The sequence below is a fragment of the Aphis gossypii genome, chromosome 1, assembly GCF_020184175.1.
Source record: "Aphis gossypii isolate Hap1 chromosome 1, ASM2018417v2, whole genome shotgun sequence".
NCBI lineage: Eukaryota > Metazoa > Arthropoda > Insecta > Hemiptera > Aphididae > Aphis > Aphis gossypii.
In genome coordinates, this window is record NC_065530.1 from 88,075,039 (window position 1) to 88,091,766 (window position 16,728).

At 27.1% G+C, this 16,728-nt stretch overlaps 2 protein-coding genes across 2 annotated transcripts; both read left to right on the forward strand.

The window, feature by feature from the left end:
- Positions 1-2,836: 2,836 nt before the first annotated feature.
- On the forward strand, positions 2,837-10,912 carry LOC114132505 (arylsulfatase B-like). The gene is made up of 9 exons (XM_027997980.2): positions 2,837-3,007; positions 3,537-3,696; positions 4,916-4,986; positions 5,071-5,223; positions 5,298-5,565; positions 7,118-7,284; positions 8,461-8,596; positions 9,656-9,811; positions 10,319-10,912. The coding sequence occupies exons 1-9, from the start codon at positions 2,876-2,878 to the stop codon at positions 10,873-10,875; spliced, it is 1,800 nt and encodes a 599-aa protein (XP_027853781.2). The 5' UTR covers positions 2,837-2,875; the 3' UTR covers positions 10,876-10,912.
- Positions 10,913-12,258: 1,346 nt separating this feature from the next.
- LOC114118904 (kinesin-like protein KIF3A) lies at positions 12,259-16,458 on the forward strand. The gene is made up of 9 exons (XM_027984062.2): positions 12,259-12,862; positions 12,942-13,148; positions 13,210-13,415; positions 13,574-13,764; positions 13,819-13,958; positions 14,030-14,227; positions 14,305-15,027; positions 15,345-15,467; positions 16,219-16,458. The coding sequence occupies exons 1-9, from the start codon at positions 12,860-12,862 to the stop codon at positions 16,306-16,308; spliced, it is 1,881 nt and encodes a 626-aa protein (XP_027839863.1). The 5' UTR covers positions 12,259-12,859; the 3' UTR covers positions 16,309-16,458.
- Positions 16,459-16,728: the final 270 nt, after the last annotated feature.

Sequence of the window (16,728 nt, forward strand, 5' to 3'; positions counted from 1 at the left end):
CAGTAAGTACCTATAACCTACTACCTATTTACTGTCAAAAATAACTAGTATTTAATTTATTGTTTATAATTTATGTGGAAACATTTTTTTGTTATGTTGAACGTATGTAAAAATTCTTAATTAGGTATTTAACAAAAAAAAAAAAAAAAATAATTGGAAAACTAAAAATACGGTAATATACCTACCTATTATATCGAGTTTAAAGTGTAGAATATTGGTCTGTCGTCTGCGGTGGAAATTATTTTATAAGGTCATATTATGCATGTAATCTACTTCCATATTATAATTTATAATAAATATATTATATCGATAGGTATATGACATATCGTATATTTAAAGTAGGTACTTTACATAAGAAAAAATACTGTAGTAGGTATCGCTTCTACATTTTTTGTACCTATCACCATCACATCGATACCTAATTGTGATATTTTTTGGTCTACTAGTTTTTAATTTATTAAATATAGGTTTCAATTTAGGTCAATACCATTTGAATAATAGATATTTTTTTCTAACGTGTTTGTAGGTATTAGGAATAAAATTCAGAATAAACTACAAAGGAACTACAAGTAGGTACCTATTTAACAATGTTACTTTCTATAACGCAGATTATAATAGAAAATAAAAATCGATTACCTAACGATTGTTTAGGTAACTACAATATATTATTATCTACCTATTTATTAAATAACTAGGTAACGTTTTTAATTGTCATTCTGCCTCTTTCACTGACAAAAAATTTAAAATTAATTAGATTAATTTTAGGTAGGCCATAGGTACCTGCAACACCATATACCTACTTGCTATAAACCGTTGATAACATTTGTACTAAATTCAACATCACATAATTATTATATTGTTAAAATAATATTTTAAAATTCATTATGAAATTAGTGTGGTAGGTAGGTATTGCACTATTGCTTATTGTTATTTAGAACCAGGGTTATAGATTTATTTATGCGTATCTAGAGACTAGAACTACTGTCTACTGATATATTAAGTTTAAAATATAAGATACAGATTTTTTCCAATGCAAGTATACTTATTAGTTATTATTTATTAATATATAAAAATAGACTCTATTTCTGATTAATATATAGAATTTCTAAATGGAACTTTTTGAGCTTTGCCACCTATTAAAATGCATTAAAAAAAAATACTTCTATAACACTATTCTGATATTAAACTGCATAATAATTAATATGCGCAGCGTTTTTGCAATAGAAAATAATTTGTTTTCAAAAAGCGGAAAAAGCGTTCTATGCTGTTTTTTTTCTATAAGTGGTTATAATATTTGATATTTTAGACTTAGATCAAATTAATATATTTGTGACTTGTGTCATATCATCCCTAAAAAAAGACAAAACCTAAATAGGTATCAATATACATAGTGATTCAACTAAACGTCTTCATCCTTGTTTTTATTTTAATACCTACATATAGCCTATATATATAATATATATGTATAATAATTTTTAATTTTGTTAACTTCTTGACAATTACTAAAATTATATGTAACTTTTATCGAAACATACGTGATATAAATTGTTCAGTTAATAAAACGTTGGACGTCGATTATTCAGAAATAATTATGATGGTAGTTTGATTCAAATCGCTTGAATAAAATAATATAATAGGTAGGTAAATATTAAATAGTAGTCGTCTGAAATTGTCCACTCATTAACTTTACAAAAAATATTTGGGGGAAACTGTATACGCTACTGGCGGACACCTCCCTTGAAAAATTCCTAGTTGCGCCACTGCATATAGGTAATAGATTATAATATTAATATAATAAATTAAAAATGTATTCAAATCATTCTAATTTTTAGAATTTTCGAATGTATTTATAAGGACAATATTTTAAAATACTTGGATTTTCCGTGTAATTTAATAAATGTTCTATAAATGTAATGATATAAATATAAATATTTTTTCCAAATGTGAACCCCCTTTTTTGTTATAAATTGTTAAGAAAAAGATCTTTTAAGGTAATGTTGATATAGATAATATCGAATTTTCTGAGTTATTAAATTAACTTAAAATACCGAAGAAAGTATATTAAAGACTTAAGTTGTAATGTTATAAACTATAACAGCATAACGCCATAGCGGTACAATTATTTTTTGTTTATTGAATTTTGATAATTATCTTCTCGAAATAATACATTTTGTAGAAACTAGAAATACTCAAATACATATACTTTTTAAAATGTATGAATTATAGGTACCTACTTACCTATACCCATATAATAATATTATATTTATGTATGTATTTTTAAAAGTAATATAACTGCATTCCTAGGATTTAGTAATTAATAAAAAACAATTTTCCTTTCTTACTTATAAAGCTATTAATTATAATATTTAAAACACATCATAATAAAGCAGTAAAGCACCTCTATGTATTAATATTTATTATTTATTAATTTATTATATTGTGTTTAAATCGTAAAATAGGTAGTATATTGTATATTATATAATTTTAAATGGTATTTTTTACTATCACAACTTCTTTGGTTTAACGCATCGTGGGCCAGATCACTTGATATACAATTAAATGCCCTATTTTGATTCATTCTTATAAATATATTGTCAATACAATATATTAATAATTAGGTGTATATAAGTGTCACTGTTGTAATACATTGTATTGTGGCATTGATAATTCAATATCAATATCTGACCTTGTTAAATAATAAATTATAGTTAGCACCTACCACAACACGTTGTGTCTTTTTAAATTATCTATACCTATATATAGTACCTATCTATATGATCTATTGTCTAAACTAAAAAAGTAATTTCGTTTTTTTTTAAATATATTGTCACATCATTTATTCATAATATACACTTCAGATCACTTCACAGTTACCATGAGCGTGTTCATTAGTTGTTCAACTTGTATCTTAATAATACTTGAATTTTCATTATTTTCTGACTGCAGTTTGTTACGAGAACCTAATAAAAAACAACCGCATATTATTCTCATCATTGCTGACGATTTGGTGAGTTCTCCTTACAATATTGGAATACTATTATTATTTTTAATAGTGTATGCCGAATAATATTATTATAGATATTACTACCTATTACAAAAGTCAAAAACTAATGTTGGTAGTTACTAGTTAACGTATACCTACACTATACCCAAATGATAAAAAGTTAATTTCTTTGAATAATAGTAAAATCATTTTTATGTACTTACCTTTAGGCTATAGCTGGTAGTTTATATATATAGTGGAGTATTCTGCAGAATTACATTTTAGGGTAAAGAGGTATAAAACCAAATTATTATAAAATATAATGTAAATTTGTTTTTATTTTAATAAAATTTATGGCAATATATAGGTGGTAACTTCATAATTTACTGTAAAGTATGCAAACGTAAATAAGTGTATAAAACTTAAGAAATAAGTACTTACCTAAGTAATTATATGACTACAGACTACGCGTTAGTACAATGGTGAACTGTAAAGCGTGTACATATATGTAAACGATATAAATATTATATTTCTACATATTAATACTTAAAAGGGATGGAACGACGTCGGTTTCCATGGATCAATTCAAATACCCACGCCAAATATTGATGCTTTGGCGTATAACGGTGTAATATTAAATCGTCATTATGTTCAACCAACTTGCACCCCATCGAGAGCTGCTTTACTTACCGGAAAATATCCAATTCGATATGGTAGGTAATATGAAAGATATAGCTTATTTATTAGTTATTAATTATTGCCTAATCTCTATATTATATAGTGTATTAGTGTTCAATTACTATACAAATAGTTTATTTTGTTAATTATATACATATATAATAATAAGTGCCTAATTTATTAATTCAATATAATTGATGATTATTGAATATAATCATAGATGATGATGATAATGATTGCAATATGATGTGAAATATATATCTTAATAATTTATTATTATTTGTTAACTCGTGTTAAATTAAGTATATTAAACTTTAAACTTATTATTTTCATTGTCGTTAATTATGTAATGAAATACAAATGGATTGTTTTAACTTAAGATGGGTGGAAATTAAGTTTTTACAAATTCGAATTCAAACACCCACATGATTTTTTTAACAAAGTTAAAATGGAATCTTTTCGAAGTTTTTTTCGAACTTAGAGAACGCTCGTATGTATTGTCTTCATCTTACAAACGCGTTCAACATTGCAAATTTTCATTCAGCGGAACCAATTTTGTGTGTTAGTTTATAAATATTAGAATGAAATACCCTATATCATCAAACTTAAATGTAAGAAGATTAGACATCTGTGTTCTCTCACCAGTTTTTTTTTTAAAGTGAATTATGAATACCTATTTTTAAATATTAATGTTTTACATAACTAGCTTAAAAATGAATATAGGTACCGTAAAAAATTCAAAATTGTCGAAAAACACAGATATAATATTCTTACCTTTAAGTTAGATGTACATAAAATATGTGATTTTATTCTAATAATACACAAAATTGAAACTGCTGAACAAAAATGTACTATATATATAATATATATTGCACGTTTGTAAGACGGAGACAACACATTATATGCTACAGGTGTTGTGTGCTGTGTCCTTTTAATAATTTAATCATAATGAATTAATATATTTTAAAACATAATAGTATTATAGTATTAGTATATTCTACTATAGAAGAAAAGTTTTTAAACTTATAATAAATTAATCAATTCAGTTGTCACTTGTCATGATCAAACATTTTGTACCTACTTGATTACGCATTTATGCTCGAACTATTTAAACCGTTTAAAATGTTTGAATTTATACTTAGATTGCTCTTGAATTTCTACAAGTTTGAGATTTTTAAAAGATTGGAACTCCATCACTATTTCGTAGCTTTTAACACAATTTGTATTGTCTTACTTTGTGTTTTACATTTTAAGGCCTTCAAGGATTACCTATTATCGCTGGTGTACCATTAGCACTCCCATCAACAGAAAAAATTTTACCACAAGTAAATATTATAATACCTATATGATGGATGATATTATTGCATTAGTGGTATTTTTATACATTTGGCTAATTGTAGAAAATTTAGTATTTAAAAGATTTAGGTTATTCAACTCATTTGGTGGGTAAATGGCACTTGGGCGCTAACAAAAAAAATCAAACCCCCTTAAAAAGGGGATTCGACAGTCATTTCGGCTATTGGAACGGATTCATAAGTTACAGAAACAGTACGCATTCTACGGTGAATAAAAGTTTAAAACTGTTGTTTATAAATAACTATTATTTTGTTTTTTAACAACTATAATCATTATATAGGGATCAATGACTGGCAAAGATGCCAGACGGGGGTTCAAAAGAGCAGGAGATGAGATGGTTGATCAATATGCAACAGATATTTTCACCAACGAAGCTAATAAAGTTATTAAGTCATGTAAAAATCAGGGAAGTCCAATGTTTTTAATGATAAGTCATTTAGCAGTTCATACTGGAGTACCTGGACCAAACATCTTGGAAGTTCAAAATAAAACACTTAACGATATCAAATTTAATTATATTGAAAATAAAGAAAGAAGACTTTTTGCTGGTAAGAATAAATAGTTAAAAATGTTTGAAAATCTAATGTTACAAAATGTATGAATTGTTGTAGTAGATACCAACTAAATAATTAACATTTTTATTTTGTATAGTTTCTACAGTAAAATATAATTGTTAATTGAGATTAGTATTATATACATTTGATTTGGCAAAACGTTTAAGACGTTAATATTTAAAGAGCCAAAGAGGATGCTACTGCTACACAACTATAAACAAGTAATGTTTTGTATCCGTCTTACAAACGTGGGTATAACACGACAAATTTGTGTTCAGTTAACCAATTTTATGTGTTAGCTTTAATATCAGGTAGATTCAAGATTGAATTGACTTAAGATAAAACTTGAATAAGTACTTGTCACCACTTGATGATAAGAATATTATTTATGTTTGTACGTAAGTTTTTTTTATGATATTTTAAATTTTAAGTGAGTAATGAACATTTTAAAATTGTTGTATTTTATATTTTCATAATTCGCTTAAAATTTAAAATATCGTAAAAAAGTAAAAACCTACTTACAAACATAATGTTCTTATGTTTAAGTTAGATAACAGGTTATTTCACCATTTTCACCTACCCTATGCTATAAGTACACAAAAATAAAATTGGTTCTACTGAACAAAAATTTACCATGTTGCACATTATAGTACGTTTGTGAGACAGGGACAACACATGTGGGTGCGAGCGGTATTCTCTTAATAAAGACTTAATGCAAATTGCACGTACATTTTGTATTTGATCTAGGTATTATAATAAATATCAAATAATTATTTGTGAGATTATTTATAGCCTATAGTTATATGAAGTATATAATATATTGACGTCTTAAATTATAATGATATAGACTGCAGTGATGGCGCTAGGGGGGGGGGCTCTCCATGCAAATGCCCGAGGCCCCATATGGCCCTTGTCTACGTTTTGTATTTTCAGTATTTTGTAATTGTACAGCACACAGAGAAAACAATATCAAATTTCTCAGGGCCCCAAAATATGTACTGCTGCCAGTCGCCACTGATAATGAAATATATTTAAATTGTTATGGTCAAGTTCCAAAAAAACTCAAAATGTACCTCTAGGTACTAATTTGATTACTTGATCAAGGCCAGCACTTAAAAATATTTTAACTCTTACTCACCGTAATTTTGTATTATTTTAAAGTTATATTCGTACTTACCTATGTCAAAAACTTTTTTTTCTACAAAAATTGTTACAATAACACTAATTACTAGTGGTTTATTTTAGGAGTGTGTACCATGTTTGAACATGAACATGAATCTAATATATTAGTACTTTACTTATGCAGTTATGCCTATTACATGTAGGTTAGATATTTATATCCAATGCAAATCAATTTTATTAGATCCGAAGACTTATGTTTTTAGTTATATTTTGGACACCCCTTCTCCCCAAAAGAATCATCCAAAATACTGCACTGATAACCCGTTAGACTTATTAGCTTAATTATACTTTATTAGTTATATTCAATACAGAAATAAATGTTTATTTATTAATAAATTAAAAAAATAATAATAAATAATTCCAGGAATTTTGACTTCATTGGATGAATCTGTTGGTAGTATCATTGAATCATTGGATAATAACGGAATGTTAGAAGATTCAATTGTGTTGTTTATATCTGATAACGGTGCACCGGCTGATGATCCAATATGGGGTTATGGAAATTCAGGATCTAATTGGCCATTACGAGGAGTATGTTTAATTATTAATTTTCTATCATAAAGATAAGTCATTTTTTGATTTAAGTGGTATTTTGGTAACAACATCATAATATATAAAAAAATATATAGTTATTTTACTAAACTGTTAGGTTAATTTGGCTAAAATCTTTTTTGACACTTATACATACATCTAGTTCGTTGTCCGTAGATTACAAATGGTGAGTTATATACTTGCTATACAATTGAAAAAATATGTTGTTTTGCACATCAACATTTTTAGGATCGAAAACATAAGTTTGTAGTTTTTGATTTTGGATTCGATCAAAAAATTGACACGGATAAAAATTGTATTAAAAAAATTACGTATAGACGTATAGTAAACACTGCAGAACACTATCTTACTATTCTTACTTTACCTATAAATTAATATAACATTATTAACACATTATTTTATTATCATATATACTATATCAAAAAATTACAATATTATGTACTTTAAACGCATGCAAATTTATGACTTATGCATTAAATAAATTACATAGCTTATCTACCTATTCTATATAGGTATACCTACTATTAGAAATAAATGATTTTATAATGCTATAACTCATAGCTCATAGGTGATATAGGTACTTCATTAACCTTATTTTAAATCTACATAAATTAATTCATAAAATGTTAATTAAAAAAATAAAATATACTTCATCTATGTATAATAATTATTTTCTTATTATTGTCTTTTTTAAAAAACCAAATTGTTTACAAAAGTAAAAACAATTTAGACACTATAGCTTCTACTGTAGGTATACAGATACCGAATAACATATACAAAATAGCTATAATTTTAGTAAATAGAAATCTAGACCTAACATAGTTTAAATTCAAATTGTTTTAACGTATTGATTTATTTAATTTTTTCATTGAAATTTTTTACCACTGCATTTAATCTTGTTAAATGTATAAAATGAGAATAATTTATACCGTTGATAAATAATAGAATATACTTACCTAGGAATAATAAGATATAAACTAAAATTATTATTATTTTCTTTTTAACCGTTATGGTTTATGTTTTTGGTGGTGGTATGTTACTATTTTAATATTTTATAGTGATTACTGATGATTATTAACAAGTAAAGATTTGTATTTGGCACGATAAAAATATTTTATAGTGATGTTAAGTATTAACAAACAATTGGGGATTTAGGAAAAAGGAGCAGTGCTTGACGGCGGAGTGCGAGGTGTGGCTGCTATATGGAGTCCGTGGTTGAAAAAGAAACACAGAATTTCTGAAAATTTGTTTCATATAACTGATTGGTTGCCTACCCTATACACTGCTGCAGGTAACACAAATTTACATATAACCTATCACTGTGATTGGCACCTATATAATCAATTATGTTTAAGAGGATGTCAGCTCACTATTTGTTTTCTCTCTCTGCTCTCTGACCCACGCGCAACATAGACAAAACGCATTTACGCAGAATCATTTTTTCTATGATTTTATGTAATCTTAAAGTAAAAACACCCATTACAAAAATATAGAGAATAATATTTTTAAGGAAATGACATATCGATTTTATATTTAATTATTATTTGACTTTCAAAATAAACAAAATAATGTTGTACATTTAAACGATGTTTAAATTGTTTTGAAACCATATTTTGACAAATAGATATGTCATTCCCTCAAAAATATTATTCTCTATCTCTTTTGTAACGGCTGTTTTTACTCTAAGATTACATAAAATCATAGAAAAAATGATTCTGCGTAAATGCATTTTGTCTATTTTGCGCGTGGGCCAGAGAAAGAAAACAAATAGTGCGCTCTTAACACTTGGATAATATGAATTTTAAAATGTTAACCCAGTAATTACGTATAATTGTTTATTAACATATATTATAGAAGAGAGCTTTAATAAGATGGCATTTTAAAATTCCATTTAATGTGTATAAAATATAATAATAATAGTTCCATAAGGCTACAAATAATATTTTTAAATTAGAAAAAATGACTAAAATCATTATTCTTCGTGATTTCGTTTTAATATTTAATTTACGTCTAACTAGTAATTTTAACTTAAAATATCTATAAAAAAAATTGTATGAACTATTTAGAAAGAACGCTGTAATTGCATTTTCCCTTAATTATTTGTTTGTTTTTCATGTTAATTTGAAAAATATTATGAATTTTTAATTTTGACCTCTTTGAAGTACGAACAAGATCCAATTTTCTATCCAAAACCCACCTTCAAAGTTGAAAATCAAAACATTTTATTAACTACTTATTGCGTAGGTACACAGATAAAGTAAACATATAGCATTATATGCAAATTCTATACATTCATCGCTTCGCTCAAAATCATAAAAAAACATATCATTAAAATTGTTTAATATTTGAGGTGGTAATTTTGATGATTTGGGTCAAATTGATGGCGTTGATCAGTGGGAGAGTTTGACCGAAACTTCAAAACGTATGAGAACAATGGCTTTAATCAATATAGATGAAACGAGTGGAGAAGAAGCATTGATTTTCAACCATTGGAAAATCGTAAAAAGTAAGTGTTTTTAATTTTGTAAGTAATATATTATAGGTACCTACGAGTTACGAGTTACGACCAATCTAAATGAGTTAATAATATAAAATAATAAATATACAATGTGTTTCGCGAGGAAGTCGGGTTACCTCATATGAAAGTAAACCAAAAATAATGAAGAAATATACCCTTAAAAGAGGGATCTAACTTTTTTATATTTCAAGTTATTGGCAATTCACCTTTTTCTAATAAAACCAAATCTACCACACTTTTTTTAAGTATCTTCAAAACTTTTAAACATTTTAGCGAAATCTATTTAAAAATATGTTAAATAGTTAACATTTTTTATCAAAAGTTAGTATTTTTAAAAGTAAATCGCATATTACTCTGAGTAATTTAGTATTTATTACGAGTTTTATTTATTGTGTTATTCAAATGAATAAAACCTAAAATACTTTAAAAGTTTGGTTTTCATATTTTCCATAATCCCATTACACTTCATTTCATGTAATCTAATTATTTTTGAAGGTAATCGCACAAGTGACATTGTCTATTATCTGAAATATAGCGGTGAACCCGGGAACATGGGACCAGAATATAATATGAATGACGTTGCAGAAAGTCTGGCTGGTTCGCGTTTATCGAAAATTAACTGTTTCGTGTCTAAAGCAGATTGTATGGACACGTTGACTACGTACGATCTGTTCTATAATATTCGTTCCCAGGCCAAAATCGACAGCAAATGTACTGAACGAATCGCTGATCCAGACCCCAACGGGCATTATCAATGTTTTGATAGCCCTTGCTTGTTCGATATACAGCGAGACCCTTGCGAATATCAAAATATTGCCAGTAGACATCCGGAAGCTTTCAATATGACGATAGACATGTTGGTACAGTTCAAAAAAGAACTGACAATGCAAAACTATCCAGCAATCGATCCCGCGGCAGACCCTCGATTTTTCGATGGCTATTGGGATACGTGGAAGGAAAAATCTGTCGGTTCAATTTCATTCGGTGGACGATTACATTCGTGCGTTATTATAATTTTTACAATTTGTTTTTATAATTATTTTATACAATGATGATATTTTATAAAATATACTAAAATATACAATATGATATTGCTTTAAAACTATAGTACCTACTTTTAAGCATTAAGTTTAATAAATAAAACATAAAATAATAAAAATTGTATTTATTTTATATGTATATATACTTACTCGTGTTTCGTGTTTGGTAGGTAGCTTAAGTAGATACCTAGATACTAAAAATTATAAATTAAAATATAGGTACATGTTTGAACTTTGAAACTTGGTTATTTATAATTTGGTGATAGGTACTAATATTATATATTTCATTATTTTATCATGTATAGTCTGTATAGAATATATAGATACCTATAATATGTACATCTGTAGGTACGGGCGTACGGCTACTTAAAAGTTACCTATAGGCTATAATACAGTTATACATAATATATCATAAATCATATTTGTTTAAATTATTTTTCTTAATTTTTTAATTTACCTACCTATTAGGTATTTATAGTCTCTTTGTATATTTTATTAAATTTGCGTCCTTGAAATTGATTTAGATATAAGTAGGTATGAAAATAAAATTAGAACGGCTACTTGAATATATGTGATAAATCTTGGGCTATAAGTTAGAACTATGATTATAACTGCATATAATAATCTAAACCTAGACTATATATTATAATATACAGCATAGGTACGCAAATAATCTATTATTTATATTTTATAATCTATATATATATAAGTACCTATATCATATTCATAATTCATACATGAACACAGAATAAGACAAGTATATATATTATATATAGATTATAGATCTATAGCCAAATACTATATACGACACATAGTATATAGTATTTGGCTATAGCTCATTTATACAGAGGCACAACCGCCAACCAGGGGAGGGATTAAGGGGTTGTAACCATAGACGTAAATAGGGGGGGGCTTGGATGGGTTTAGCCCACCCTTCAGCCTCTCGATCCCACCTAAATGAAATATGAATGTGTTAATTAAGCAAGTTATTGAAATAATACATTTTTGTTTACTATGGGCTTGAGTCCACTCAATTTAATGGCTCTAGTTACGTCTATGGTTGTAACCCCTCGTAATTTCCCCGAGGCCACAGTACTCCTTCACGTCAGTACACCTAACGATAGGTATATATTGTATTAATGTAACCCTTCCCAAAAATGTTTTTCTAGTTACGCCACTGCATTTATAGGTATGTACGACTAACTTAAATATTTTTTTTTTATTACTTATCAACCTAACTAAAACGTTCATACAATTTTTTTCTTAATCATCCAAATTATGAATATTTTATTAGGGACTTATACCTAATCTACTTAAGTAAATAAAATAGCTTGGTTAGGTTAGGTTATAGGTAATGACGTAGGTATGTTTTAAATAATATTATTTGAAAGATTAATTATTTTTTACGTGACAAGATAATTTGTCTTTTGCCCCAGGGAATTGAAAAAACTTAAAAGTGATTAGGTTAAAATAAATAGAGTTTGAACGCAATTTATAATATGCATAACAGATTTAATTTTAATTCGTGGTCCGTATTCAAAGGTGCTAGTCGATTAGGTATTATAAAGTTGTGCTAGGTCAGCAACACTTTCACTTTCGCCTTATGCCCTTATCCGTTAGTATTATTGTGACTTGTGAGTTGTGAATTGTGATATCAAACATTATGATATGAATGATATGATTCATACATAAAAATTTAATACAATTTGTGATGAAACTATATCAAATACCGCTACCTTAGAATTTAGAATATACCTATTATACGCTATAATTTATAATAGTATACCTATAATAAACAATAATTAATTTTCAATCTTAATATGTTTTTTATAATAGTGAATAGGTACTAAATATATATACAGGTAACAGTATTATTAGATTGGGTTAATACTACTCATTGTAAATTGAAAACTGTTATAACATAACATTAAATTTATAGTCAATTACAGAAAATATTATGTTCTAAGTATAATCACATTTACTAAAGCTGAACACTATGGTGAGTTGAGTTGTACTTTTACCTTTTAATATTATTATCCTTATCTATTTTAGTTTTAATATATTTTTTTATTTAATAGGTGTACAGCGCTGGAGAAATAGAAAATGTCCGTGTCGCGGTACGTTTGCGACCTTTAAGCAAAAAAGAGAAATCTACCGGTTGTGTGCCTGTGGTTGTGGCCGATTCTGAGAATGCAGCTGTTTTTGTGAAAAATCCAAACCCATCACATGTTGGTCCTCCGAAGACTTTCATGTTTGATTTGGTATTTGATTCTGATTCTAAACAAGTGAGTTAATATTTGTTTAGTAATTTTAATTAAATATCATTTAATAAGTGAAATTCAATAGTTGGATGTGTATAATGAAGTGGCACGACCAATTGTTGACAAAGTTTTCGATGGTTTCAATGGAACAATATTTGCTTATGGGCAGACTGGTACAGGCAAAACATTTACAATGGAAGGATCTCTTTTATCTCCAGAGCTTAATGGAATAATTCCTAATTCGTTTGCTCATATATTTGGCCATATTGCTAAAGCAAAGGAAGATATAAAGTAGGTTTTATTCATTATATCAACTTAAATAGTTTTCACGAGTAGACAAAGTACCTAATATAAATCCAAAAAAAAAAAAAATACAATCATTAAAATAATTACTAAATGATAGTGAAATATTTTAAGTGAATTTAGACAATTTTTTTTATTTTTATTAGGTTTTTGGTTAGTGTTTCTTATTTTGAAATCTATAATGAAGGTGTTTACGACTTGTTGAGTAAACATGTGTCTACTGAGTTGGAAGTAAAAGAGAGACCAGATGTCGGTGTGTATGTGAAAGATTTATCAACATATGTGGTAAATAATGCAGATGATATGCATCAATTGTTGATGACTGGAAACAAAAATCGCAAGTACTTAAAACAATAAATAAAGGGCAACTTATATGATGTTTTATTTTTAGGTGCTACTGCTGCAACAGCTATGAATTCTGAAAGTTCTCGGTCACATGCAATATTTTCAATTACCATAGAAACTAGTCGACCTGATGTAACTGGAGAGTACCATGTTAAAGTTGGTAGACTTCGATTAGTTGACTTAGCAGTAAGTCTCAATGGTAATTGTTGTCATTAACATATCATTAAGTTATATGCATTTATCATTTATCCAAAAAGGGTTCGGAACGACAATCAAAAACAGGTGCTCTTGGTATAAGATTTAAAGAGGCAACTAAAATTAATTTATCTTTATCAACTCTTGGAAATGTAATTTCTGCGTTGGTTGATGGAAAGTCTACTCACATTCCATATCGGAATTCAAAACTCACACGTATATTACAAGATTCTTTGGGAGGAAATTCAAAAACTGTTATGGTAAATTAATAATTACAAATAATGTACAGTCATAATTTTGGTATAATTTAATTATAATATTTATTAAATTTAATCAGTGTGCTACCGTGGGGCCAGCCGGTTTTAACTATGATGAAACTATTAGCACTTTACGATATGCTAACCGAGCCAAGAATATTCAAAATACATCCAAGGCTAATGAAGACCCTAAGGAAGCATTGCTCAGACAATTTCAAATGGAAATTGAAGCTTTGAAAAAGCAAATAGACGATAGTAGTAAAGGTCTTAGTGAAGCAGACGATGATGGCGAAGATGAAGGAGAAGAAGAAGGGTTGGTTGTTGGAGCTTCTGAAGAAGTAGCTAATGCAGTGCAGAGCAAACGTGAAGAATTGGATGCAGCACGTCAAGAAATGATTAGGTTAAAGGAGAAACTGGAAAATATGGAGAAAAAAATAATTGTGGGTGGTGAGAATCTATTAGAAAAGTCTGTGGCACAAGAAAAGTTGTTAGAAGATTCAGCAAAAGAACTATTAGATAGAAAATCTAGACAGATGAATTTAAATATGCGTTTACAAGAAGTGCAAGCAGAAAAAATGGACACTGAAGATAAATACAGTGGTTTGCAAGAAAGATCAGGAGCATTAAGTAAGAAATTAAAAAAATTATCTGCAGCCATTTTAGCTGTTAAAGAAGATCTTAAAGATACTGAAGACGAGGGCAAAAGGGAAATTGTGGAATTAAAACAAATTCTCAAACAGACATCTAAGGAATTAAAGATGCAAGAAGTTATTATTGAGCATTTTGTTCCTGATGATTACTTGGTAAGCTATTAAAATTTTATTGAGTATTATATTAGTTTTATAAAGCATATGAGTTTGAATACTATTATTTGGTATTGTAATTAACAATGGTTTTTGATTAGTCAAATTATTATTTTACTTCTATCTATCTAAATATTTTTACTATTTAAAAGTATTTAATGAAAAATAATTTTGTTGAAATTAACCTTGATATTTCCTCTAGGCTCTAAATATATAATTTTTTCAAGTTTATGGGTGTTCTGTCATCTCATCAAGTTAAGATTATTGATATCATTAACAGGCATCACATGTGCATAAAATTTATTTTTTTGTTTCAGGAACTTATAAAAAAAAATTCATTCTGGAACGAAGAAATTGGAGAATGGGAACTAAGATGTGTAGCATATACCGGGAACAACATGGCAAAAGAATTGCCTAATGACGAAGAAATTACATTTGAGGTATGTGACTACAATTATTTATTATTTTGTTTAGACTGTATTGTATTATTATTAGAATCCGGTTTTAAAGAATACTCTAAAATGAAAAATGCTTTTTCAACATAATAATGTCTAAAAATAATTTTTTTTATATATATATAAAGATAGTCACATGAGTTATTGGAAAACAATGAATTGAATTTCAGCATTTCTAACATTTCTTTATCTTAACCAAACTATTTACAACTTAATAATTAAATAATAGTTACCAAATTTTGTATCAATTCATACTAAACTCTAATTATGTATTAAAAATGAATTTAATGAGCTGAAAATGCAAAATAAATGTTACATCTTTAAAGTATTTATTTTATGAAACAAGTGTGTATTAACCTTGCCCTTGAGCACTCAAAACATAATGCACTTGCATTGAAACCTGAGCCTTTATTATTATTGTTGGAATATAAATATCTAAAATATTAAATTCAATGTCCTGTAACAAGCTGATGGGTAATTTTATACTGGCCAATCGAATAACATTCATTTAAAAATATTTTTTTTTTACATAATTTCTAGAGAATAAAAAACAATTATGTTCCAATATTTTGTAGCAGAATATTTCTATGTACAATAATAAAAATTTGAATGAATGATAAAATTTCTAATTTAAAAATTAAATTTGTTGACACTTATTAATACTGAATAATTGATATATTTTTAATTATTATTATTAAAAAATAAATTGCATTTAAAAAAAATAATTGTGTTTTAGACTCGTAGACCAGATTTTTCACACGTTTATTTGACTTACAAAGACAAAGCACAGACAAGATCAAAATCAAGAACTGGAAAACGAATTTGATTATTTTTCATTGTTAACAAAATCCTAGTCATATTTTCTTATTTTATGTGAATATGTATCGCCACATGCATATTTAATATTACTTATTCATTTTTATTCACCATTTGTTTAATTTTGTTATTAAAGAAGTAATTCATTTTTTATACAGTATTACCTAGTAAATATTTACATAATACAAGTATTAACAGTAGAACCTAGATTATTTAAAGTTCAACACCAAGTTTATGGATATTCAGAATTTTTAAATATGTTATACTTAATATGTAATATCCTTCTTTTTTTTTGTTTCACAGCTTACAGTTGAGGGCCAATATTGGCTATCATATGTCTCTTCATAATAATATGTCATATTATACTCTATTCAGAATAACTTTGCCCACTCGACAGACGAATACTTATTTGGTCTGCGCATGTTTGTTG